Below are 27,809 nucleotides of genomic sequence, written 5' to 3'. Positions count from 1 at the left end.
TTCATTTCTGCTAGTAAAGCCCACAGGTCTGTCTCTGCTGAAGTTCTTCCTAAAACCAGATTGAGAAGACAGGCTGTCATACTGGTCTAAACATGCAGCAAGCTATTATGTAATTATCACCTCTAAAATATTTGAAAACAGAGGGATCTAGTGGTCTATAATTACTAACCAGGGATCTATACCCAGATTGTTTTTTTTTTTTTTTTAAATTGGTGTAAGAATGGGTTGGGATGCCTGGGACCACTGACAAGTTCTATCTATGTAATATTACCTCTTGCGCAAGTGAACAAAGTTATCTATTGCATATGGTGCCCTTGTTCTTTGTATTATATTGGGCATACTAAGCGCCAGTTCAAACATAGACCGGCTGAGCATGCCAGCAATATAAGACGGGGAAAAATGGGCGCCCCATTAGTTTCCCATTGGATTGAGTATAACCACACCGTTGAAGATCTACAGTGTGTGGTATTAATCCAATTGGCTTCTATGGAGTGTGGTGGTGATGTAAGCGCAGCGCTCTTGTCTATTAAGCAGAGATTTATATTTTCGTGGAATACGGTGATTCCCAGGGGTCTCAATCTCGAGGTGTGATTACTGTCAGCTGCGAGTGCAGTTGCGTTAACATTTAACTTCTGGGAACAGGGTTAGTGGCAGTCAGGGTCAGCGGTGTGATCTGAAAGGTGGCTGCCGGGGACATTTTAACCCTATGAGTGAGTAGCCAAACGAAGGGTGAAATGATTTATGATAAATGACTTGATGATTGTGTTTTGTTTGAGCATAGCATTTAGTACACATATATATTTGTGCTATTTATTGTAGGGTTGGGATTGTAAATGGTTCCTCCTGACGACGAATACTTCAAAATGCGATTTTGCATCGAGGAGCTAGAGGAGCTTGGGTGAATCTAAGTGAAACTGGAAGGGGTTCACAGTGGGCGCCTATGGAAAGCCTTCGCCAAGCCATGAATGGTCCTTGAGGAAGCCGGGTGTCCTGTTATGTAAAATTGGCTCCATTGACTTATTGGACAACATAAGTCTCTACCGGTTGTAGTGGAGTAAGAGACTGCTTCGGGCTGCTTTGAAACATTACAAGATTGTTATGAGTTTGGGATACAAGGCTATGCTGAACTCTGGAGCATAATGGACACAGAGCTTTTAAGTTAATTTAATTATACTGATATTTTATCTGTATAAAAAGTTGATACAACAGTGCAATGTAATGAGGTTAAAGGTTTTGGATGCATCGTGTGTGTGAGTACATAGGCACCACAGCATTTTATGGGTTTATGGGTATATTTAAATAAAGCATATTATTTATTAGGAAGTAACAGGGTACTGTGGTTATTGTGGTAAGAATAATATGACCTAAATAAGGGTAAACTCCCAGTTCCAAGCATAAATGTAGCCACGACATTAACCATCCTAAAAGAAAAAAAAAAGCTACCGATACTCATTTGATAAGTGGGGCAAATGTCCCCAACTACAATGCACTGGGACTGACAAAAGCCAGAAACACAACAGAATCAATAAGTTACAGCTGCCCCAAGACTAGCCAAATTTCAGACTAGCCATATGAAAAGCAAAGTAATTAAAAAACAAAAGGCAGCTAGTCCCAAAGGTACTCAAGGCTCCTTTACCTCCACAGAGGTACACAGAACCAAGGCAAAAACAGTCATGCCACTCCTCCTGAGACAGAGGGGAAATTCCAGGACAATTGGTTTTTGGTTGTTGTTGGGTTTTGTTTTGTTTTTTTTGTTTGTTTTTTTTTTTGGGGGGGGGGGGGAACACCCCTGGGGCACCAGTAACCCCTGAGGCTCTCAACCCCTATCCAGACATTAGCACTGCTCCAGGGTCATGAGAGGGAAGAAAATAATATTAAAGAACCTGGATATCCCCCCTCCCCAAGACTGACTGGACTGCAAAGGTTTAGCATCTACCACCTGCTGAAGACTGAGAAATACTGACTCAAAGGGACTGCACAGGGCAGTTATAGGCTCATTTAGAATTCTGTATCTCCCTTCTTGCAGGAGTGCATAACCCATCAATCTGGGCCAGTCTGGAGGGATAAGGAAGTTTAAATATATAGTGTACCTACAAATGCAGAGAAACACATGAAACACAGACCTAAAAACAGTACATATTCATAGCAGTATGACAGACATCCCTGATTTGTGCTAGGCAGGTTATTGATGACAGCATATGAGTATACCACATAAGGGACGAGAGTATAGGGATACCCCACATGTGATGATAGCTACCTAGAATATTTCAAGGGAGAAGTGTCAAACAGCACAAAAGGGTAACCTTTACCTCTATGGTCTTAAACCTATTCATTTTTTCTTGCCAACATTAACAATGTACAATAAGCATAATGGGACATAATTGCTATCAATATTTCAAAATGCAATTAACATTAAAGTGTAATAGGATTTGGGGGTTTATACTCGAATTGATCAAAGTGGTTACCCTACTTGGTACCAGCCCATCACCCATAGCAGGCTTCATTTTGGCATCTAAACATGAGCAGGCACGGGCTGTCACACATGTCCCAGAGTCAAAGCAGGGTAGATCATGGCCCTTGCCAAAAGGAGAGCTTAGATAGCATAAGTCTTCTGCAGCTGCTTATAAAGATTTCATTCAGGGCTGAGCACAAGACAATGCCAAAATATTTACTGAGGGCAGATGACTTGCTCAGACTGGCCAGGATTGGGAGTGCAGTGGAGAGAGCTCACAGCCCCTATGGGGAAGATGTCTCTGACAGGCAACACTCACTGGCCAGTTAAGATCCATAATGCCTCCAGGTTAAGGTCAGTCGCTCTGACTGGGCTGCAGATCCTGACAGAGCAGGAAGCTCAAACAGGAAGAAAGGGCATTCCCCACCCCCACATGTGTACATCTATAAAACATCTTCATTTACAAATCAAATATCCATGTTGTAAGATCAGCAGTAACTGTATGCAAGACAGTAGTACAGTTAAAAATGGCCACTATATATCAGCAAGGATCAAAATGTTTTCAAAACAAATTTATTGTATCTGAAGAAATGATCCCATATGCAGTGTTCAAGGGAGACTAGCTGGACTATTTAAGATTGATATCCTACATTACCTAAAAAAGTAAATGGGACTCAGACTTACTACAGCTTTATAGAAGTCAGATATGCCTCTCGCCACCATAGTCCAATAAAAATTCCACTACATGAAGACTTCAAATACAGAATTTTATTTAAAAACTGTTTCAAAGTAGAAAAAAAAAACACTGTTGAGAATCTCCATAAGGAACATGTTTCTTCAGCAAAATGAAATTTCAGGGCTACAGGCTTAAAAGGCCACACAAGAATCAGAAATAGCACCACTATAGAGTAAACAATGGCTCGTCACTTGCATTTTTGGCATTGTATTGTCACTGTATTATTTTTAATCAAGTTGGATTCATCTCTGGATTCCACAAATTCATGCACTACACGATAGGTTTGTCAGAAAGGGTTTTGCCTTTTTACACAGCTATACGTGAACCGGAGGAACACAGGAGTCATTCTCAGCAGGGATAAAGCGGAAGGAAGGGGTAAGCAGGGGCCGTGCAAGGGAAAAAAAAAAAGTTTCTCTCTCTCTCTATATATATATGTTAAGCTAGAATGGATACAAAGCTGTCCACAAGACTGCCAGATCTGTGTCCTAGGTTAAGAGGAAAGCCAGTGGTACTTAATTTCACTGTCACCATATAGCTTTCTCGTGATGTAGGGTGACTTACCACTGAACATGTTTAAAGCAGCTTGTGAAAGGACTGAAATTCATTAAGTTTTAATGACAAAGCGCATAAAAGCTTCATAGAAGACTCTCTTGGTCAATCAGTACATGAATTTCACACGCTGAAAAGCATATTTTAAATACTCCTAAGGCATTTGTTTATTTTGCATTGAGTTTTCACATCAGTAGAAACCATGTTCAGAATCAGAGTTCATTCAGTAACTGTAGTCTCTGCTTCTTACATAATATCAAATTTCTAACTCAGTGCATCACATTAACTTTCAGACCAGCAACTGCACAACCTCCAACAATGCCCTTGCCTTTGACCTTCCCCAAAATACACTGATTAGGTATTAACATGAGACCACATGAAAGGAGTGAAATTTCAAAGTGCACTTTTCAAGAAGAGAGGTACTTTTTGCTTCTGCCAAGAAACAGTCTGAATAAAGAAAATCTTTTACAGTTAAACACATGATTTCACTCTGTCCCGTTGGTTTTAGTATTCTTCCTGCTCTTCTAGTGGTGCTCCTTCATCAGGAATCACAAAGCCCTCCTAAAGAGAAACATATGTATATAAAAATTGGCTTTAAACTGCATAACAGTTTAAAGTGGTGTGCAATAGATCACTAAAAACATAAGTTAATGGTTTTTTGTTTAAGTTCATGTTTCTAACCATTTAACATTCCATTATCATCCAGGGAAAGGTCAAACTGAACTCTCTATATAACGAAGATACTTACCTGTAGCAGGTATTCTCCAAGGACAGCAGGCTGATTGTTCTCACATGTGGGTGATGTCCACGGCAGCCTCAAGTCCGGAAAATCTTCCTAGCAACAAAGCTTGCTAGAGCGATCGAGTACGCGCACCACGCATGTGCAGCCATCGCGCGAGAGTCCCGCTTCAGTCAACTTATAAAGCAAAACCAAAGAAAAGGAACAACTCCAAAGGGGAGGCGGGCGGGTTTGTGAGATCAGCCTGCTGTCCTCGGAGAATACCTGCTACAGGTAAGTATCTTTGCTTTCTCCGAGGATATGCAGACTGATTGTTCTCACATGTGGGGTATCCCTAGCCCCCAGGCTCGCTCAAAACAATAAACAGTGGTCAATTGGACCTCACAACGGTGAGGACATAACAAAGATTGACCTACAAAGAAACATCTAACAGAGGGCAGCCTGGAACAGAACAAAAATGGGCCTTGTGGGGGTGGAGTTGGATTCTAAACCCCGAACAGATTCTGCAGCACCGACTGCCCAAACCAACTGTCACGTCGGGTATCCTGCTAAAGGCAGTAATGAGATGTGAATGTGTGGACCGATGACCATGTCGCAGCCTTGCAAATGCTCTTCAATAGTGGCTGACTTCAAGTGGGCCACAAACGCTGCCATGGCTCTAACACTATGACCTGTGACATGACCCTCAAGTGTCAGCCCAGCTTGGGCGTAAGTGAAGGAAATGCAATCTGCTAGCCAATTGGAAATGGTGCGTTTCCCGACAGCCACTCCCCTTCTGTTGGGGTCGAAAGAAACAAACATTTGGGCGGACTGTCTGAAGGGGCTTGTCCGCTCCACATAGAAGGCCAATGCTCTCTTGCAGTCCAATGTGTGCAACTGACGTTCAGCAGGGCGGGTATGAGGACGGGGAAAAAATGTTGGCAAGAAAATTGACTGGTTCAGATGGAACTCCGACACCACCTTTGGCAAGAACTTAGGATGAGTGCGGAGGACTACTCTGTTATGATGAAATTTAGTATAGGGAGCATGGGCTACCAAGGCTTGGAGCTCACTGACTCTACGAGCTGAAGTAACAGCCACCAAGAAAATGACCTTCCAGGTCAAATACTTCAGATGGCAGGAATTCAGTGGCTCAAAAGGAAGTTTCATCAGCTGGGTGAGAACGAAGTTGAGATCCCATGACACCGTAGGAGGTTTGATGGGGGGGCTTTGACAAAAGCAAACCTCTCATGAATTGAACAACTAAAGGCTGTCCAGAGATAGGCTTACCCTCCACACGATAATGATAAGCACTGATAGCACTCTTACAGAGTTGGTGTTAAGACCAGACTCTGACAAGTGTAGAAGGTATTCAAGCAGGGTCTGTGTAGGATAAGAACGAGGATCTTGGGCCTTGCTATCACACCAGATGGCAAACCTCCTCCATTTAAGAGTAACACCTCTTTGTGGAATCTTTCCTGGAACCAAGCAAGACTCGGGAGACACCCTCAGAAAGACCCAAGGAAGCGAAATCTACGTTCTCAACATCCAGGCTGTGAGAGCCAGAGACCGGAGGCTGGGATGTAGAAATGCCCCCTCATTCTGAGTGATGAGGGCTGGAAAACACTCCAATCTCCATGGTTCTGCGGAGGATAACTCCAGAAGAAGAGGGAACCAAATCTGACACAGCCAGAAAGGAGCAATCAGAATCATGGTTCCACAATCTTGCTTGAGTTTCAGCAAAGTCTTCCCCACCAGAGGTATGGGGAGGATATGCATACTGAAGGCCCCTCCTCCAATGAAGGAGAAAGGCATCTGACCCTAGTCTGTCATGGGCCTGAAGCCTGGAAGAGAACTGAGGGACCTTGTGATTGATCTGAGTGGCAAAAAGATCTTCCAAGGGGGTGCCCCACTCCCGGAAGATCTTGCAAACCACGCCCATGTTGAGCGACCACTCGTGAGGTTGCTCAACCTGTCAGCCAGACTGTTGTTTACGCCTGCCAGATACGTGGCTTGGAGAAACATGCCATGACGGCGAGCCCAAAGCCACATCTGGACGGCTTCCCAACACAGGGGGCGAGATCCGGTGCCCCCCTGCTTGTTGACATAGTACATGGCAACCTGATTATCTGACTGAATTTGAATAATTTGATAGGACAGCCGATCTCTGAAAGCCTTTAGAGCATTCCAAATCGCTCGCAACTCCAGGAGATTGATCTGAATACCTGTTTCCTGGAGGGACCAAAGTCCTTGAGTGTGAAGCCCATCTACATGGGCTCCCCACCCCAGGAGAGATGCATCCGTTGGCAGCACTTTTTGTGGCTAAGGAATTTGAAAGGAACGTCCCAAGGTCAAATTGGATCGAATTGTCCACCATAGCAGGGAATTGTGAGAAGCGGTGGACAACTGGATTGCATCCTCTAGATCCCCTGCAGCTTGATACCACTGGGAAGCTAGGGTCCACTGAGCTTATCTCACGTAAACACGGGCCATGGGAGTCACATGAACTGCGGAGGCCATAGGCCCAAGAGCCTCAACATCTGCTGAGCTGTGATCTGCTGAGACGCTCTGGCCAAGAAAACCAGCGACAGAAGATTGTCTGCCCTTGCTTCGGGCAGGCAGGCATGAGCCGTCCGTGAGTCCAGCAGGGCTCCTATGAATTCAAGTCTCTGAACTGGAAGAAGGTGGGACTTTTGGGTAATTTATGACAAACCCCCAGTAGCTCCAGGAGTTGAATAGTCATCTGCATAGACTGTAGAGCTCCTGCCTCCGAGGTGTTCTTCACCAGCCAATCGTCGAGATAAGGGAACACATGCACTCCCAGCCTGCGTAGCGACGCTGCAACGACCGCCAGGCATTTGGTGAACACCCGGGGCGCAGAGGTGAGCCCAAAGGGCAGCACACAATACTGAAAATGCTGTGCTCCCAGACGGAATCGAAGATACTGCCTGTGAGCTGGCAGTATCGGGATGTGTGTATAAGCATCCTTTAAGTCCAAAGAGCAAAGCCAGTCGTTTTTCTGAATCATGGGAAGAAGGGTGCCCAGGGAAAGCATCCTGAACTTTTCTCGGATCAGATATTTGTTCAGGGCCCTTAGGTCTAGGATGGGACGCATCCCCCCTGTTTTTCTTTTGCACAAGGAAGTACCTGGAATAGAATCCCAGCCCTTCTTGCCCCGGTGGCAAGGGCTTGACCGCATTGGCACTGAGAAGAGCGGAGAGTTCCTCTGCAAGTATCTGCCTGTGCTGGAAGCTGAAGGACTGAGCTCCTGGTGGGCAATTTGGAGGTTTGGAGATCAAACTGAGGGAGTATCCTAGCCGGACTATTTGGAGAACCCACTGATCGGAGGTTATAAGAGGCCACCTTTGGTGAAAAAATGCTAACCTCCCCCCGACCGGCAGATCGTCCGGCACGGACACTTTTATTGCGGCTATGCTCGCCTGGAGCCATTCAAAAGCCCATCCCTTGCTTTTGCTGGGGAGCTGCAGGGGCCTGTCAAGGCGCACGCTGTTGATGTTAACGAGCGCGCTGGGGTTGAGCCTGAGCAGGCTGTCGGGAAGGTGGATTGTACCTACGCTTATTATAAGTATAGGGAGCATTCCTCCTTCCCCCGTAAAAACGTCTACCTGATGAGGTAGATGCTGAAGGCACCCGGTGGGAGAGTTTGTCGAGTGCAGTTTCCCGCTGGTGGAACTGCTCTACCACCTGCTCGACTTTTTCACCGAAAATATTATCCCCCCGGCAAGGAACATCCGCAAGCCGTTGCTGGACTCGATTGTCCAGGTCAGAGGCACGCAGCCATGACAGTCTGTGCATCACTATACCCTGAGCAGCGGCCCTGGATTCCACATCAAGAGAGTCATAAGCATCCCTGGACAGGAATTTACGCATGCCTTCAGCTGCCTGACCTTCAGCTTGGCCTGCTCTGAAGGGAGCTGATCGACCAAGTGCGCCAGTTGCTTCACATTATTCCGCGTGGATACTCGTGTAGAGCTGGTACAACTGATGGACACGAGCATAGAGGAGTGATAGGCCTTCCTCCCAAAAGAATCCAGAGTTCGAGATTCCCGTCCCAGGGGCGCCGAGGCATTGTCTCTAGAACTCTTGGCTCTCTTGAGAGCGGAATCCACAACCGCAGAGTCATGAGGTAACTGGGACTTCATCAACTCAGGTTCTCCATGGATCGGATACTGGGACTCCGCTTTCTTAGGGATGGTGGGATTAGATAATGGTTTCATCCAGTTCCTGAGCAATGTCTGCTTGAGGACATTATGCAGAAGAACAGTGGAGGACTACTTAGGTGGTGAAGGATAGTCCAGGACCTCGAACATCTCGGTCCTGGGCGCATCCTCAGATACCACAGGGAAGGGAATGGCGTTAGACATTTCCCGCACAAATGAAGAGAAAGACTCTCCGGGGGAGAAAGCTTTCTCTCTGGCGAAGGAGTAGGGTCAGAAGGAAGACCACAAGACTCATCAGAAGAGAAATATCTTGGGTCCTCCTCAGCTTCCCACGAGGCCTCTCCCTCAGTGTCATATATGAGTTCTCTAATTGCAGTCCGAAGCCAGGCCCGTCTCGATGCCGAGGAACCATGTCCTCGATGGCAATGTCGAGAAGTCGACTCTCGTGCCGGCAGCGATGAAGCTCCCTCCATCGATGTCGACGGGGAGTCAACTTGGGTGGCAGCCGAGGCCAACGCTGCAAGCGGCACCGACATCGGAGACCTCACCACAGGCAGGGAGCCAGCCGCCGCATCTATCAACGGTACTGTGGGCGCAAGCACCCCCCGTACCGGAACAGATGGTCACAGCAGCCCTTCCAGAATCCCTGGAAGAATGGCTCGGAGGCGCTCGTCAAGAGTGTTTGTCGAGAAAGGCTGTGGGATCGGTGCAGGAGTCGAAGCCAGAATCTGCCGATGACAAGGAGGCGGTACTGGGCTGTCCGGAGACCAGCGCATTGACACCTCTTGAATGGAGGTTGAGCGGTCCTCCCGGTGTCGACGCTTCATGGGTGCCGAATCCCTCGACGCCCCAGAGCTCTCGGTACCATGACGAGAAGGAGACCGATGACGGTGCTTCTTCGCCTTCGCTCGAGGCACGTCACCAGTACCCCTCGGTACCGACGAGGACGTGGAATCCACATGCCTCCTCGGGGTCGGGTCCGAAAGAGGTCAGTCCCGATGGGCTTGCACCGCAGGAGCCCTCGAGGCAGGTGGAGATCCACTCGATGGCTCACTGCTGCCAGCGTGTGATGGTCTCTGGACAGCCATTACCTGCGCTCCTGACGTCAATGCACTCTCTGGTGCCGACGTCGAAGTACTGGGCAAAGCTCCAAACAGAAGTTCCCACTGAGCTTGTCTCAATGCCTGTGTCCGCTTTTTAAGGCTAAAACACAACTTACACGCGTCAGGGCGATGCTCGGCCCCAAGGCACTGAATACACCAAGTGTGTGGGTCGGTGCCTGAGATTGCCCGGTTGCACAGAGTGCACTTTTTGAAGCTGCTGGTGATCCTCAATGTCATCGACGGAAAAATAGCAGCGGCGAAATCAAAACTCGCGATGGTGCCAAAAGAAGGGCACAAAAAGGGAGAAAACCCGTACGGGCGGCCAAAAAGGCCACACACGCAAACGAAAGGAAACTTATAGGGACAAACTAAGAAATAAAGTTTTGGTTTTTTTTTTTATACAAGGAGGAACAGCTGAAACGCGAGCTGACATGAACAAACATGAAGAAAACTCGGCGAAAAACCCGCCGAAGTGAAGGCCCTTCTTCTCTGGGGCAACAGAGCAACCGGAAAACAGTCGCTCTGACCGCAGAAAAAAGAAGACTGAAGCGGGACTCTCACACAACGAGCAGGAGGATGGCCGCGCACCCACGCGCTCGAAGGCTCTAACAAGCTTTGTTGCTAGGAAGGTTTTCCGGACCTGGGGCTACCGTGGACATCACCCACATGTGAGAACAAGCAACCTGCTTGTTCTCGGAGAAACATCTACTCCCAATTCTACAGCAGTGAAGGGAGACATTACCTTTTCATTCCAAACAGAGAAACTTGCTTCAAAGACTTGCCTTCACCTCTGTCCTTATATCAAAAACCCCAGTTCCTTTATTCCTCTTCAAAGTTCAATTTTTGCTTTTGGATGTTATTAACAAAACCATTTTTAATTGGCAAACATTCCATAATTTACTCATAGTAAATAAAAAAAAACCCTTAAATGTGAAAGGCTAAAGAATCTTCAAAGATGAAATTAAGGGAGACTTTTTAAACATTTTTTCTGTCTCCAGATAAGCTCAACATTGATGCAACATTCAAATAACTTACACATCTTTAAAATTTAAAAGCATTTAACATCCTCATTAATTTAAACATCAGAAATACCTGGCTGAGGGACCTATGCAGAAAGCTACTACTGGAAGAAACACAGTTAACAAGTAGTCTACGTGCTTGTTACTGGCCAAACCATGCAGAGAGGATTTTAACAATACAGTTAACTTGCCTAGTAGACATCAGGACACAGCATATTAAAATATATGGAAATAAGGCAATTAGTCAATCTGAAGCAATGCACAAATATATGCTGTCTGCCAGGGGAGCACAATGCAAGAAGTCTCCAGCCAGGTCTGAGGTGGCATAGAAAAGTAAGGGAACCCCCTCCCCTCATCCAAATTAGCTTTCCGCATCAGCCCAACAGCACCACCCCACCCCTAACATTTAAAATATATATACACACATGCACATTTTTTATGTATTTATTTTTATATAACTGCAGAAGTGGAGGGCAGCCACTCAAAACTCAAAGTCCTGGATTTCAAACATACTGACTTTAGTAAAATGGGGGAATAACTGAGAAATAACAGATGGGTTGGGAGGACATACGAGAAGTGGAAAGGCAACAGTCCAGGCTAAAAAAAAAACAAAAAAAAAAAAACTATAAATATGGCTACTAACCTTTATGTAAAGAGAGTAGATAAAAGCAAAAGAAAAAGAAAAGCAATATGGTTCTCCAAGCAAGTGGTTGAGAAAATAAAGGCTAAAGAGTTGGCGCTTGTTAAACACAGAAAACTCAAGAAGAGCAACACAGAAGAATACCAGATGAAACTGAAATAAGCCGAGAGAGATATCTATCTGGTGAAAGAACAATGAGGGGAGATATGATTGAGGTCTACAAAATCCTGAGTGGTACAGAATGAGTAGAAGCAAATCAATTTTTTTACTCATTCCAAAAGTACAAAGACTAGGGGACACTCAAAAAAGTTACATGAAATGCTTTTAAAACAAATAGGCAGAAATATTTTTTCCCCTCAACGAATAGTTACGTTCTGGAACTCTTTGCCAGAGAATGTGGTAACAACAGTTAGTGTATCTGGGTTTTTTAAAAGTTTGGGCAAATTCCTGGAGGAAAAGTCCATAGTCTGCTATTGAGACAGACATGGGAAAATAAGAACATAAGAGTAGCTATGCTGGGTCAGACTAACGGTCCATCTAGTCCAGTATCCTGTTCCAACAGTGGCCAAGCCAGGTTACAAGTACCTGGCAGAAACCAAAATAGTGGCAACATTCCATGCTACTAATCTCAGGGCAAGCAGTTGCTTCTCCATGTCTGTTTCAATAGTAGACTATGGAATTTTCTTCCAGGAACTTGTCCAAACCTTTTTTAAACCCAGATATGCTGACCACTGTTGCTATATCCTCCAGCAAAGAGTTCCAGAGCTTAACTATTCATTGAGGGAAAATATATTTCCTCCTATTTATGATTCAACAATTTTTTTTTGTTTAAACAATTTTTATTGATGATCAAACATTTGGAACAGAGTTATAAAAGACAAACATTCTATAATCATAGTAATACAGCTTATGCATTTATATACATCTTAACTGTTTCATCAATTTTATTCCATTAACTCCCACTCAACCCCCCCCCTCCCCCCCCCCCATAGCCTCTACTCTGAACTTCTTACTTTATGGTATCATTCCTTCAAAATCTAACTCCACACTTTACCTAATGAACACAAGGAGCATATGTCGACTGGGTTCTCCTCAAGTTAGGGTTTACCCAAATTATTAAGTACCGCACTTCTTGCTTTACTAGTAAAAAAGGCCCGTTTCTGACACAAATGAAACGGGCGCTAGCAAGGTTTTCCTTGGAGTGTGTATGTTTGGGAGAGTGTATGTGAGAGTGACTGTTTGAGAGTCAGAGTGAAAGTGTGAGTCCAATCCATGCTCCTCTGTCACCTGGCCCCTCCATTCATCCCTATCCAGCAATTCCCCTCTTCCTGAGTCCTGCCCTTCCAATCCATGCCCATCCATGCTCCTTTGTCACCTGCCCCCTCCATTCATCCCTATCCAGCAATTCCCATCTCTCCCTGAGGCCTGCCCTGCAATCCATATCCATCCATGCCCATCTGTCCCCTCCATTCATCCCTATCCAGCAATTCCCCTCTCCCTGAGTCCTGCCCTTCCAATCCATGCCCATCCATGCTCCTTTGTCACCTGGCCCCTCCATTCATCCCTATCCAGCAATTTCCCTCTCTCCTTGAGGCCTGCCCTCCCAATCCATGGCCATCCATGTTTCTCTGTCACCTGCCCCCTCCAATCATCCCTATCCAGCATTTCCCCTCTCTGCCTGAGGCCTGCCCTGCAATCCATATCCATCCATGGCCATCTGTCCCCTGCCCCCTGCATTCATCCTTTTCCAGCAATTCCCCTCTCTCCCTGAGCCCTGCCCTCCCAATCCATGGCCATCCATGCTTCTCTGTCACCTGCCCCCTCCATTCATCCCTATCCAGCATTTCCCCTCTCTGCCTGAGGCCTGCCCTGCAATCCATACCCATCCATGCCCATCTGTCCCCTCCATTCATCCCTATCCAGCAATTCCCCTCTCCCTGAGTCCTGCCCTTCCAATCCATGCCCATCCATGCTCCTCTGTCACCTGGCCCCTCTATTTTTCCCTATCCAGCATTTCCCCTCTCTGCCTGAGGCCTGCCCTGCAATACATATCCATCCATGCCCATCTGTCCCCTCCATTCATCCCTATCCAGCAATTCCCCTCTCCCTGAGTCCTGCCCTTCCAATCCATGCCCATCCATGCTCATCTGTCACCTGGCCCCTCCATTTTCCCTATCCAGCAATTGCCCTCTCTCCCTGAGGCCTGCCCTGCAATCCATATCCATCCATGCCCATCTGTCCCCTCTATTCATCCCTATCCAGCAATTTCCCTCTGTCCCTGAGTCCTGCCCTCCCAATCCATGCCCATCCATGCTCCTCTGTCCCCTGCCCCCTCCATTCATCCATTTCCAGTAATTCCCCTCTCTCCCTGAGCCCTGCCCGCCCAATCCATGCCCATCCATGCTCCTCTGTCCCCTGCCGCCTCCATTCATCCTTTTCCAGCAAGTCCCCTCTCTCCCTTCCATGACCCCCCCTCGCATCCATGCTCCTCTTTCTCCCATGTGGCAGCCTGGGCCGGCCTCTTCTCCCCCCCCCCCCCCTTCGCATCCATGCTGTGGTTTCTCCCCTGCCCTCTCGCTCCCATTGTTGTAGTTTACTGGCCACCCTCTTCTCTCCCCCCAACATGCGTTTTTTTTTCCTTGTCTTTAAATTTACCTCCGTGGCGGTTCCGGCAGCGAAGCGTCAGGGAAGGAGGCGGCGCTCTCGACGTCTAGCCTTCCCTTCGCTGTGTTCCGCCTTCTTTTGACGTCATCCTTGACGTCAGAAGAAGGCGGAACACAGCGAAGGGAAGGCTAGACATCGAGAGCGCCGCCTCCTTCCCTGACGCTTCGCTGCCGAGCGATGCGATTGGTTGTGTCATAGCTCCGCCCTCGACGTCATCACGTTTGACGCGTGGGCGGGGCAGACACAATGCGATCTCACCCCCTTCACTTTGCTAAGAGAGGCTTCAATAGAACGTTGGAGGTGCGTTTTATATAGAGAGATGAGAGATATTTTGCAAATATGGATTCCATATAGTAATAAAATGCTTTCTTCTCTTTGGGCTGCTAAGGGCCGATCTGGCCTCCCAGAGCATTAGTTCATGGAGTCTATTCCTCCAGAACAACACTGACGGTGGTTCCGCCTGTATCCAGTGCCTGAGTATACATTTCTTCCCCACTGCGTGCCTTACAGTAGAGTAACTCCAGATTTTTATCTGAAATTCCATATGCATTATTTTTATTCAAAAGTACTCCTCTCCAGGAGGGGAGCATCCTTTGCCCCGATAATTTTTCAAGGTAGTTCTGTATTGCTTTCCAAAATGATTTTATTTTGTCACATCTCCAGAATGCATGCATAAAGGTATTCTTCTCTCTGCCACATTTAGGGCATTGGGCATCAGATATCCAACCAGCCCTTGCTGCCTGTGATTGTGTTATGTATCCCCGATGCATGATCCTATATTGACTCTCCTGCAGCTCCGCCCCACCTACTTGTTTGGGTATATCTTTAATCAATTTGGCAAAATTTATTCCCTTCAACTCATATCCCAAATCTTTACTCCATGTGTCTAAGCTTCTCATATGCTCGAGGTGGACTGAGCATCATTAAAACTCTGTGTAGGCTCGATATTGACACCTGTCCGTATGCATCCCCTCTCAGGAAGTCGCGCAACCTTTGGCCTAACCTCGTGTCCAGAGCTGCTTGGTCCAAACTAAATCAATAATGATGTAATTGTCGATATGTTTAATAATCCTTATTGGTAAGTGAAAACCTCTGCTGCAGGTCCTGGTATCCATACAGTCCCCCCTCTTCATTCCTCAAATGATCAAGAAAAGTGATTCCCAATTCCGACCATCTTTCAAATATCCCTTTCTCTAATCCCGGGGGGAAATCCCTGTTCCCTCTCAGCGGGAGTTGATCACTTATATTGGGATCTTGTCTCCAGGATCGCATAAGAAATTGCCAAATGCATCGCAGTGGTTGCAACAATATGCTTTTCCTGCAAACAGGTGGCAAACTCTTTGTTTTAGCCTGCAGAAGGAAATTCAAGTGCCAAGGTCTAAATAATGTACGTTCCCAGCTAAGTGGCGTATGTTGATTTGTGTTAAGCAGCCAATCCCTAAGGTGTCTCAGAAGACACGCCTGATTGTATCGTTTAATACAAGGGAATCCTAACCCTCCCTGTGCCCATCCATCATACAGATATTCAAATCGTAATTTAGACTTCCTCCCCCCCCACTCAAAAATTTCCGACACATCCTGTTCAGCTTGTATAGATCTTTACCAAGTATATGTATTGGCAACACCTGTAAAATATAAAGCCATCTCGGGAATATGATCATTTTAAATAAATTGATTCTGCCCATTAGCGAGATGGGTAGATGGCTCCATCTCTCAAGAGAACATCTGGTGTCCTGTAATAGCTTTTCTATATTAATTTTATAAAGTGTAGTAGTGTCCATCGCAAGCCGTATTCCTAAATATCTAAAGGATTCCTCTGCCCATTTCAGTGGGAGCTGTTCTCGCCAAGCTCCAATTTGGTCTCCCTCCCTCTGTAAAACTTCAGACTTCTCCAAATTTAACTTAAAGCCAGAGAAATCACGATACTCTGTCATACATTCTAAGAGAGCCGTCATTGATGTTTCAGGGTGGATTACATGTACCAGCAAGTCATCAGCGAAGGCTGCTATTTTAAACGTTTCTGTTCCGATCCGTACCCCTTGTACATCAGGCGTCTGTTGGATGTCTCTAATCAGTGGGTCTAGTGTTAATACAAACAGTAAAGGTGACAGGGGGCATCCCTGCCTAGTCCCCCTAAGTATAGGAAAGGGAGGTGACAAGATTCCATTTACCCACACCTGGGCTTGTGGAAGATAGTAGAATGCACGGACCGCCTCCTGGAAAAACCCCCGTATACCATAAGTATCTAAAGTTTTGAATAAAAAATCCCAAACCACCCTGTCGAACGCCTTTTCGGCTTCAAAACTGACTAACATTGATGGTGTGGCTTGCATAGACACCGCCTCCAAGGTGACCAATATCTTCCTCACATTTTTAGTGATCGTCCTGCCCTGTACAAATCCCACCTGTGATTCCTCAATGACATCTGGCAGTATTCGAGAAAGACGGTTTGCTAAAACTTTAGTGAATAGTTTAGCTTCACAATTTAATAATGAAGCTTTTAATGTAATGTCATGTTGGCGCCCGTACTCACGCCGTATCCGCGTTATTTCCTTTTCTAACCTAAACAGGTCCCTCTCCCGTGTCTTCTTCTGATAACTTGTATAAGCAATGATCTCACCCCGAAGTACGGCCTTAGCTGTATCCCAGTAGAGTATTGGGGTTGCCATGTGTTCCCAATTAGTGTCTTGAAACTGTTTGTATTTATTTAGTATGAATTCCCGGAAACCCTGATCTTTATAGAGCTGGATGGGGAATTTCCATTGGAACTGACCAGGGCTTCCCTCTAGTATGTCCCATATGACTTTCACCATTGCATGATCTGAGATTTTAATGGGACCTATTTCTGCCGCCCTGATTTTTGTGAATAGTGAACGAGAAATAAAAATATAATCAATCCGTGACATGGTGGCATGCGCACGAGATAAATGAGTGTAATCACGCTCTAAGGGGTGCAGAGTGCGCCACACATCCACCAGGTCCAGGACTTCGCTCAACATACCTATTCCTCTGGATTCCGCACTTGATCTTTTTTTGCCCCCTTGAGATCTGTCCAATGTAGGGTCTCCAACTTCATTGAAATCCCCTCCTATCAACATAGGAATTCCCTCAAAGCTGTTAAGTGATGTAAAAGTTTTTTGTAAAATGTCTTATTGTACGTATTGGGAGCATACACATTACATATAACTACTGGTTGCCGCTCTATTGTTAAGTGTGCCAATACATATCTGCCCTCCTTGTCCGCGATAGTTTTATGTGTAATGACTTGGACCCCTTTCTTAATTAAAATTATAACCCCTGCTTTTTTCGCCTGCGCTGGAGATTCATAATATGAACCCACCCACCACCAACATAGTTTCTCATGCACTTTGGCTGTTAGATGTGTTTCCTGAAGTAGTGCAATTGATGTCTGTTGCTTATGAAGTGCTTGAAGTATTTTCTGCCGTTTAATCGGCAAGGAAATAACCCCACATTCCGCTTTACCACTTTAAAAGCCATTACGTATTGTCAAGCATCACAAAGGCTTTGATCGCGATGCTTGCTCTAAGTGGGTATGGGAGGCATCCCAGCCTCTACCCCCACCACCTATGATTAAACAAGATTCCACTGACATACACTCCTCATATAACTCCTAGTATGTTGCCTGTGTTTTCCTTCTCCACTATAACCATGAGTTTCCTGCCTTCCCATATACCCCTCACCCCCCCTTCCCTCCCTCCCCCACCCCTCCCCTGTGTACCCAATCTCCCCATCTCTTAACGGCACCTAGAGTGCCCTACTTCCATGTCTCCAATCCAGGATCCCACCCTCACTGACACTAAATATTTCTCTTTTCTCCCACCTCATCAACCATGCAATCATCATAAACAGCAAACACAATTTCAAAACTGTTAAACTCAACCACTTATATTCACCAGTCTTCTGGTTTCTTCTGCTCCTCTTCCAGCATCTGCATCAATCTCTCTGTTGTCTTTCTTGGGCATTGTTCATGTTTTTCTTGATGCTCTTGACCTGTCCTCCTCTAATCGCTCCACCCATGCTTGAGCGGCTTCTACAGTGTCACAAAATCTTACTGTTCCATTGTGCTGGATTCTGAGTTTTGCCGGATATAATAAACTGAATCTTATCTGCATTTTGTGAAGTCGCCCACATACTTGCGAAAATTGCTTACGCTGGAGGGATACTTTAGTAGAATAGTCTTAAAAACATAGTATCTTGTGTCCATCCACTTCCAACGTTTCTCCCTTCCGGAGAGCTGCTAAAACATCCATCTTATGTTGGTAGTTGAGCAATCGCAAAATGACCACTCTAGGGCGGGTGTTGGTCTCTTTTCTCGGTCCCAGGAGATTGTTTCTGCGAGAGCGATTCTCCAAATCGTCCACTTTATCTTCTAACGTTGAAACCGTTTTTTGGAGGTGCTCTATAGACTTTGAGGCTTCTTGTGAAGAGTTTTCCACATCTCCTAGTCGCTGCTGGACTTCCTGGAGCTCAGTAGTAAAAGTGGTAAATCTTTGATCCATGCCATCAAGCTTATCAATAATTTGCTGTAACTTGTGGTTCATGGTATCCTCCACTGCCATTTTCACCTCTGCAACAATTTCTAAAGCCCAGGCACAGCTCACTGATGGTGACTATGGCAAATTTTTCCCCGCCATTTTTGTTCCCCCGTTCTTATTTTTATCTAGCTCTTTCTTGGAGCTTCTAGTCGCAATTCAAAAGTTCTGGGGGCAATTATACTCTTGTCTGCCTATTAGGATTAATGGTCTGCTCCCCCGCTGCTGAGCAATCTGCTTCGATGTATCGGACAAGATTTATCTTTAGACCGTGTTGCGTGCTACGTGAATGCTGTTCACATCTGTTTCTGGATGACTGCCAAGGCTCAGACCGCCTTATACATGTTACCGAAGGCTCTGTATTTTAATAGACCCCTGCGCAGCTTCATGTTACTCCACTCTACATTAAAGGGTTCTTCCTCCTTGTTAAATGTTCTGATGTGCTTACCAGAAGCAGCAGCTGGAGATTTCTTGTTTCCCCGTATGCAGTTGCCTCGTGTCCAACACCAGTCCCTCAGGCTGAACTTAATCGTTTCCTTGCCCCCTGCTCCACGTTTCCCGTTCTCTCTCTCCTTCTTGCCGCCACACCCTCCGTCCGCTTGGATCGCCGGTCTAGTTACCTGCTCTAGGTCCCGCCGCTTCAACTGCCAGCCTGTGTCCTTTCCCCGCTTACTTCGGGCCTGTGGCTGATCTCCGCCTTAGGGCTCTCTCCGTCTCATGCTGATCGCTGCTCTTCACGGAGGCGGGTGCGCGCGGGTACACTGGATTACTCCGTGCCGTCTGCTCGTTTCAAGCTTCGCAGTGCATTTTCAGAGTTAGGAGTCTTTCCTCAACAGGGGGCAACTGAAGTTCTGTGTTTTAGGGGAGAAAACTCGTGTTCTGGTGGGATCCCCGATCTTCGATTGCAGGAGCTTACTGTGCGGCGGCCATCTTGGCCGGCAGCTCCACCGGAAGTCTATGATTCAACAATTTATATTATTGATGATTTTCAAATACAACATCACAGTCAAGGTATAATAACAAAGCATACACAAAATTATGCTTATACACAGCATAAAGCTATCTGAAAACAAACTCATCATCAATAACGATTTTTGTGAGCACATCCCAACCCCTCCCCCCCTCATCCCTCTCCCCCTAATCAAAAAAACAAAAACAAAAGCCAGAGACAAGACTAAGGTGCGCGCCATCAGAGGTCTTAGGAATGCAGTGGTGCTTCCTTGTACTGATATCAGCACATCAAAAGGAATTTAAAATCAAACTCCTGGCCCTATTCGACAGGGACTGGATATATCCCCCCCCCCCCCCCCCCCCATACTTAAAAAAATAACTTCCTTTGCTTAGGTGAGCACTTAGCAGATCTCTGCTCCAACAACATTAAACTATGTATACAATTCCTTCAGGCCCAAAAAGAAGGTAACTCCTATACAACCCACGCACCCAAAATAATCCGCTTGCCGATTGCTCCCGCCTTTCGAACAAGCAGCACCTGTGTACGAGGCAAGGTCCGACCCACCAGTCTCTCAAGATAATTTAATATACAGCTCTCTAAAACTGTTTTATCTTTGGACAACTCCACATAGCATGAAAGAATTATCCCCCTGGCAGCATTTCTGACAAATTGGAGATGCCACACCACCCGCCTTGAATACTTGCTCCTGTGTAAAATATGCCCTATGCAGTGTGTGAAACTGACACTACCGTATCTCAGCGCTCACCGAGACCTCCGGAATTCTCCTAATAAGCGCACGCAAATCCAAGGAAGTAGCCGAAATACCTAAATCTCAACTTCATTTAGAGATAAGATCACTATAGAGCTGGGCTAGGGAAAGATTGTAATGCTTTATCCTCCTATTTGTTTTTAAAGTATTGCCATGTAACTTCGAGTGTCCCTACTCTATTTGGAACAAGAGAAAAAAAAAAAAAAAAAAAAAGAAATACTTCTACCCGTTCTACACTACTCAGGATTTTGTAGACCTCAATCATATCTCCCCTCAGCCATTTCTTTTCCAAGCTGAACAGCCCTAACCTCTTTAGCCTTTCCTCATACAAGAGGAGTTCCACCTCCTTTATCATTTTGGTTGCTTTTCTTTAAACCTTTTCTAATTCCGCTATATATATTTTTTTGAGATACAGCAATCAGAACTGAACGCAGTATTCAAGGCGAGGTCAACCATGGAGTGATACTGAGACATTATATTATTTTCGGTCTTATTCACCATCACTTTCCTAATAATTCCTAGCATCCTGTTTGCTTTTTTGGCCACCACCGCACACTGAGCATAAGATTTCAGTGTATTATCTACGCAAAACAGCAAAAGTAGAGGCTGACAAATGTGTAAATAATATCAAGAAACAGTTTATTCAGAATATTCATATCAAGGACCCGACACGGTCCGTGTTTCGGCGTCAAAGCGCCTGCCTCAGGGGTCACAAACAACTTTCTCGGAGATGAAGCTGATTGGCTTGAATAAATCCTTTATGTATACACGTGGTTATGTTTAAATCTTTTTATTAGTAATCCAATACATATATTGCAGGTAAATATCACAACACAAAATCAACACATATGTGCTTCAAGATGCCATGTGCTTAAGGATTACAACAAATTTGCATTCCCTCTTTCCTCCCTCCCCCCCCCCCCCTCTCCCCTGTACCGGCAACCAAACAACTAAACAAGTAAAACTTTAAGAAAACCATTTACACTTTATAAGTCAATGACTAGTGTTCCGCACGTAGACCAGAGGCTTTGATTCTTATAGCCTCCAGCCCACTTCCCCAATCACTTAGCATGGGGATGAGACCTTCTCAATGATCAAACCAGATGTATACTCCCCTGATGTCAGACCTAGTCTTCCCCTCTCTTACAGTACACTAATAGGTACAGCACAGAAACCCATCCCCTCTATCCCCTCCCACCCAACTCCCTCCCTCCCTACCCACCCTCCCTTCATGCGTGCTGATTAAATGTTGAGATGGTTAAATGTTTAGGATGTAACTTCTCCCTTTAGGTGGCAAGGCGCTCCACACTGGTTCCCACATTTCTCTAAACCTGGTGCCTGGGACACTGTCCATGTTTTGCACCCCACACCTATCTATTCTCATTTGGTGAATTAACTGTAATCTCCACCTCCAGATGTGAGGGCCTTGCGGCATCATCCAGGCTGTCAAGATGGCATGAATGCCGCAAAAAATTGCTAATTGTACAAATCTCTTGAACCCCGCCGGAGGTTGTGTTGTAAATTTAAAGCTATTAAATAGCAGCAAGGGGTCACAAGTGAGAGTACATCCCCACCATAAGTCTATAATCTGTAGCACTGCCCCCCAGAAGCGCTGTACCTCCGGGCAGAGCCAGAACATGTGCCCTAAGGAGGCCATAACCGCCCCACACTTTGGACAGACCCCGGAATTGGAAATTTTTGCCCTGAATGCCCGCAGGGGAGAGATGTGCAGTCTTAACAAGAATCTATATAGTTTTTCGCGCTGTAGTACTGACAAACGCCGCGCATATAATTGTTTTAAATATGCTTTGCACATCTCCTCCGTCACCTCACAATTTAAATCTTTGGACCAGTCTGTTGCCAAGGATGCATACTGCAGCTCTACAGTCGTGTCCTTCAACTGCTGGTGATGAAATCTTAATGGCACACACAGCTGGGCACCCAACGTATAGGCCTCTGAGAGAATGTCGGACACATCCTCCGTCAAGTCCGTCCAGGGTAAAGTCTGCACATAATGTCTTAATTGGAGATACGCAAAGAAATGCCTCCTTGAGATCCCATAATGCTGTTGCAAGGTGGCAAAAGGCCGTATCTTACCTTCCTCATCTATGATGTGCACCAAATATATTATGCCCTTCTTTTCCCATTGTTTAAACACGCTATTTCCCTGACCTGGTGGGAAATCCGGATTATTACAGATTGAAAGGTAGGGCGTTACTTTAGCGGAAAGCTGATGGCGACGGCAAAGCCACCTCCAAGTCGCTCGCAGGGATCCCAGCAATGGATGGCGTTTTAGCGCCGCCTGAGGTAATTTACCCCCAGTATGTAACAAGTGACTAAATTGAATCTCCGGGAAAACCGAGGTCTCTATAGCCGTCAGGGAGAAGTCCGAGGATCCTCGGAACCAATCCCTTATGTGACGCATAGAGCATGCTACCGTTAACGATCGAAGGTTCAACATTCCCATACCCCCATACTCCCTGGGTGTCCAGATCATTGAGAGCCTTAGTCTTGGGCGTTTCCCTTTCCATAAATATGTTTGCAACATTTTCCCCAGTTTATTCTCATCCTTTCTTTTTAGAAATAGCGGGAGCTGCTGAAAAACGTATACCCATTTCGGCACTATCAGCATGTTAAACAGCGCTATCCTTCCCCACAAAGATAAAGGGAGGGCCTGCCAGAGCAGCAACTGTTTTTTCGTCATCTCCATGAGTATTCTGACATTTTGTTCATATAGGAGTGCTAAATCTCTAGGTATTAGGATCCCCAAGTATTTTAGTGCTACCTCTTCCCGGCGCAGTGGGAATTGACCTCTCCACTCACGGAACGTGTCATCATCCGGTGCCATTGCACATGACTTTTGGAGATTGGGAAAACCCTGACACCTCACCATATTGTTCCACTACCTGTAAAACGCATTCTAGAGAGGCTTGGGGGTCCGCGAGCAAAAGCATGATGTCATCCGCATACGCCAGCGCACGAAGCTCCTCCCCCCCTACATTAATGCCCTGTATCTTACTTGTCTTGTTAAGTATCCGCAGCAAGGGTTCTAGAGAAAGATCAAACAAGAGCGGGGACAATGGGCAGCCCTGCCTCGTACCGCGTTGTACTTCAAATGGTGCCGACCTACTCCCATTCGCTACAATCTGCGCCATCATACCTGAGTAGAGTGCTTTGACTGCTCTCAAAAACCCCTCAGGGAGCCCCACCCATTCCAACATATGAAACAAATATCTCCAGTCCACCTGGTCAAAAGCCCTAGCAGCATCTAAGCTTGCCACTAGTAACGGTGTCTGTGAACATTTGCTCTGTGCCATAGCCAGTAGGATTCTGCGGACATGCAATACTGATTGTCTTAGAGGAATAAAGCCCACCTGTGCCACATCCACCAACTCTGCAATCCGGGTAGCCAGTCTATTGGCCATTACCTTTGCAAGGAGTTTGATATCCACATTGATCAAAGAGATAGGCCTATACGATGTCGGATCTTCGGGCGGCCTACCCGGTTTTAATATGAGTGAAATGAGGGCTGTATTTTCTCTACCCGGGATCGTGCCCTCCTGTATGATGGCCTGCAGATAATCAAGCAATGCTCCCCCCATTGGTGCCTGCATCAATTTAAAGAACTCTCCCGAGAAGCCATCTTCACCTGGTGCTGTTAACGGCCGCAATCCCTTAATTGCTTTCTGTAGCTCTCTCATCTGTAGCAGCATGTCCAACTCCATTACCGCTTGGTCTGACAATCTGGGCATGTCCGCCCGATTTAATAGGTCATTCATTGAATTCCTATCTGCCCGGTCTCCCCCTCTATACACTGCCTGGAAGTGATCTTGCAATATCTGCAGTAAACGCTCTGGTCGGTTTACCACCACTCCTGTACTGTCTTTCAAAGCCATGATAGTCCGCGTGCCCCGTTTACTCTTAACTAGACGAGCTAATAGCCCGCCTGTGCGGTTCCCAAATCTATGAAAGCGGAACTTTTGAAATAACCACCTACGCTGTGTGTGCTCATGCAGTATAGTATTAATAGACACTTGCAGTGCTACATATGCATCCCTATTAGCTTGGGTCGGGGAGTGAAGACTTAAGAGTTTGGCTTTTCTCAATTGTCGTTGTAAATTTACAAGGCTCGCGGCCGTCTTCTTTCGACGAGCCGCTGTATATGATATTATCTCCCCTCTCAGTACAGCCTTCGCAGCGCACCAAAACAATTGGGGGTTAGTTTGATGCTGCTCATTGTGGGATACATATTCCTCCCATCGACCCCTCAAAAATTCCTGAAAATCTTTGTTCTTAGTTAAGTATCCTGGGAATCTCCAGGTCGGGACAGGACTAAAGCTCCCCGGCGGTTCCAGCTCTACCCAAACAGGTGCATGGTCCGCGACCACCACTTCCTCTATATGGGATGCTAGCACACAGGGAAAGAGCACTGATGATACAAATATATAATCTAGTCTGGACCAGGATCCATGGGCCCGGGACCTGTGAGAGAAGTCTTGCTCCCCAGGATGTAGTACCCTCCAAGCGTCTATCAAATCCAGTGAGACTGCAAACTCCTCCAACACCCCCTGTGCTGCTCTTCCTGTGTTCCCGTCGCTACGGGAGCCTGTACAGTCAATCTCAGGATCTATTAAGAGGTTCATATCACCTGCAAGAATAAGGCTTTTACCTTGATATGGCACCAGAGCCCTTAGCAGCTCAGGGAAAAAGTTCTTATCATAGGGCGTGGGGGCGTATATTGCTAGTAAATATACCTCTCTACCTTGCAGGCACATCTTTATCAGTATATATCTGCCTAAGGGGTCCTGTAAAAGTACCTCGGAAGTGACCATCAACCTCTTATGAAGCAGGATAGCCACTCCGCTCCTTCTCCCTCCCGATGATACCGAGTGCACCTGGCCCACCCAGGATTTGCACAGCTTTGCATGTTCTTCCTCTGACAATCTTGTCTCCTGCAGACATGCTATATCTGCCTTAAGGCGCCTCAAGTGAGCCAAGATTTTCGTTCTTTTGATCGGGGAGGTGATTCCCCCCACATTCCAAGTTACTAATCTGCAATTAGGGGTCCCATCCCAAAACATGTCGCAAACCAAGGTTCCCTGCTGCTGTGAATCCAGGGGCCCAGCCTCCCCCCGGATCCCACGTGTAGCACATCTGCTTAACAACGCTGCCACCACAATTGATACATGTAACATCATCTTGAGAAGCATAATACACACACGATTCTCCCCCCTCCCCCCAAACCCTCATGTCCATCTCCCACATCTTCAATATCAGGATACCATTATTACCCGCCCCAAACTCCCCCCTCCCCCCTCCCACCCACCCTTCCTCCCTTCCACCCCCCTCCCCCCCGCTTACCCCTACTGTTACCCTGAACTTGAGTGGAACTTCTTCCATCTCACAGGTAGTCACTGAATGCTGAGGCCCCCACTCCACCGTCCATCAGTCTGTTCTCCAGCCGGTATCAAATACTCAACAATTAAACTTAATGCAGTCAGTGTGTTCCCCACCATCTGCACAAGGCAGCAAATCCTCTGTAACGATCTTCTGCCTCACTTATCTGTCATGGCCACCACCTTTCCATTACGGTTCAGGAACTCCGTTGCCCCTTGTACCGAATCAAATGAAGACCACGTTCCTTCATGCAGCACCTTCAGCGTGGCAGGATACAATAGCATAAATCTTATTTTCTTTTCTACTAGGGAAGTGCAGAGCGGGTGAAAACGACGTCTTCTCTCTTGCACCCCCGCAGAGTAATCCTGAAAGATCCGGATCTGCGCATCATCGTATTTTAGTGTGTCTCTCTTTGCACGGTACCCAAGCAATATTTCCTCTTTGTGGGAATAATTATGAATTTTAATGATGACAACACGTGGCTTTTGGTTCTCAGGTTTCAGCCGGCCCAGCCTGTGAGCCCGTTCAATGCACAGGGGGCCATAACTATCAGACAAGGCAAATTCCGTGTTAAACCACTGCTCCAGCAGGAAACTTAAGTTCTTTTCTGGCAGCTTTTCTGGCAGGCCTACAATGCGTAGGTTACTCCTTCGTGCCCGGTTCTCTAGATCTTCAATCTTGTCTTGTTGTGCTCGCACAGTCTCTTTTAGTTGGTCGAGCTCTGGCGCCACGCGGTTACACGTGTCTTCCATGTCTGAAACTCTCCGCTCTGCCTCTGTCAGTCGCTTGTTAGAATCCAGCAATAAGGCATCTAGCCTTTCAAACCGCCCATTCAATTCAACAAATTTGGGTTCCAGTGCCGCTCCCATCGCAGCTGTGATCTGATTCATTTGTTTGGCGGAGAATTCTTCATCCGCGCTCGGCGCTCCGCCCGCCATCTTGGATTCGCCGATGGTCGGTGTCACCTTTTCTTTCTCTGCTTTTGCAGCCTTTTTGGAGCTCCCTGCCGGCATCGAGATCAGATATTGTTCCTTACACTGTTCCCACAGCGTATCACAGGTAAAACTCCCGCCGATGCGGCTGGTATATGGTCACAATTAACGATATGTAGAGCAGAGGCCTCGGAGCGATGCTGCAATGCACCTTTCACTCACAGCGCATCACGTGACTCTCGTATACAAGTGGTTATAAAAACAAGTTAATCCACAGAGAGAACAAACCTGGTTTTCCTGTCACAAGGTGTTGCTTGCTGATCGGTTGGCTGTTAAATAGCATCGGTCCCAGTACTGATCCCTGTGGCACTCCACTGTTCACCCTCCTCCGTTGAGAGAAATGTCTATTTAACCCTTCCCTCTGTTTTCTGTCCAATAACCAATTCCTAATCCACAACAGAACATTGCCTCCTATCCCATAACACTAATTTTCTCATGCTTTCTGAAAATCTAGATACACTACATCAACCGGCTCACCTTTATCCACAAGTTTGTTTATTCACGCCTTCAAAGAAATGAAGCAAATTGGTGAGGTAAGACTTTACTCGGCTGAACCCATGTTACATAGTAACATAGTAAATGACGGCAGATCAAGACCTGTACGGTCCCATCCAGTCTTCCCAACAAGATAAACTCATTTTACTTGGTATGCGATACTTTATATGTATACCAGAGTTTGATTTGTCCTTGCCTTTCTCAGGATACAGACTGTAGAAGTCTGTCCAGCTCCCGTTTTGTTTCCCCATTACCGGCGTCGCCACCCAATCTTCGCTAATATTCCACGGAACCATTCCTTCTAAACAGGATTCCTTTGTGTTTATCCCACGCATGTTTGAATTCCATTACCGTTTTCATCTCCACCACCTCCCATGGGAGGGCATTCCACATATCCACCATCCTCTCCATGAAAAAATACTTCCTGACATTAGTCCTGAGTCTGCCCCCCTTCAACCTCAATTCATGTCCTCTAGTTTTACCACCTTCCCGTCTCCAGAAAAGGTTCATTTGCGGATTAATACCTTTCAAATATTTGAACGTCTGTATCACGTCACCCGTTTCTCCTTTCCTCCAAGGTATACATATT

General features: G+C 46.3%; 1 protein-coding gene across 5 annotated transcripts in view; it reads right to left on the bottom strand.

The window, feature by feature from the left end:
• Positions 1-3,200: 3,200 nt before the first annotated feature.
• MAPRE1 (microtubule associated protein RP/EB family member 1) overlaps positions 3,201-27,809 on the bottom strand; it is a 171,456-nt gene continuing 146,847 nt past the window's right edge. For all 5 annotated transcript variants that reach the window (XM_030211661.1, XM_030211666.1, XM_030211665.1 and 2 more), the window contains one exon: positions 3,201-4,298. In XM_030211661.1, coding sequence (XP_030067521.1) covers positions 4,242-4,298 — 57 coding nt within the window. In that variant the 3' untranslated portion in view covers positions 3,201-4,241. The remainder of the gene's footprint in view (positions 4,299-27,809) is intronic.

This window comes from Microcaecilia unicolor, chromosome 8 (assembly GCF_901765095.1).
Source record: "Microcaecilia unicolor chromosome 8, aMicUni1.1, whole genome shotgun sequence".
In the NCBI taxonomy this organism is placed as follows: Eukaryota; Metazoa; Chordata; class Amphibia; order Gymnophiona; family Siphonopidae; genus Microcaecilia; species Microcaecilia unicolor.
Note: the sequence above shows the minus strand (reverse complement) of the source record. Positions and strands in the feature narration are given on the sequence as shown.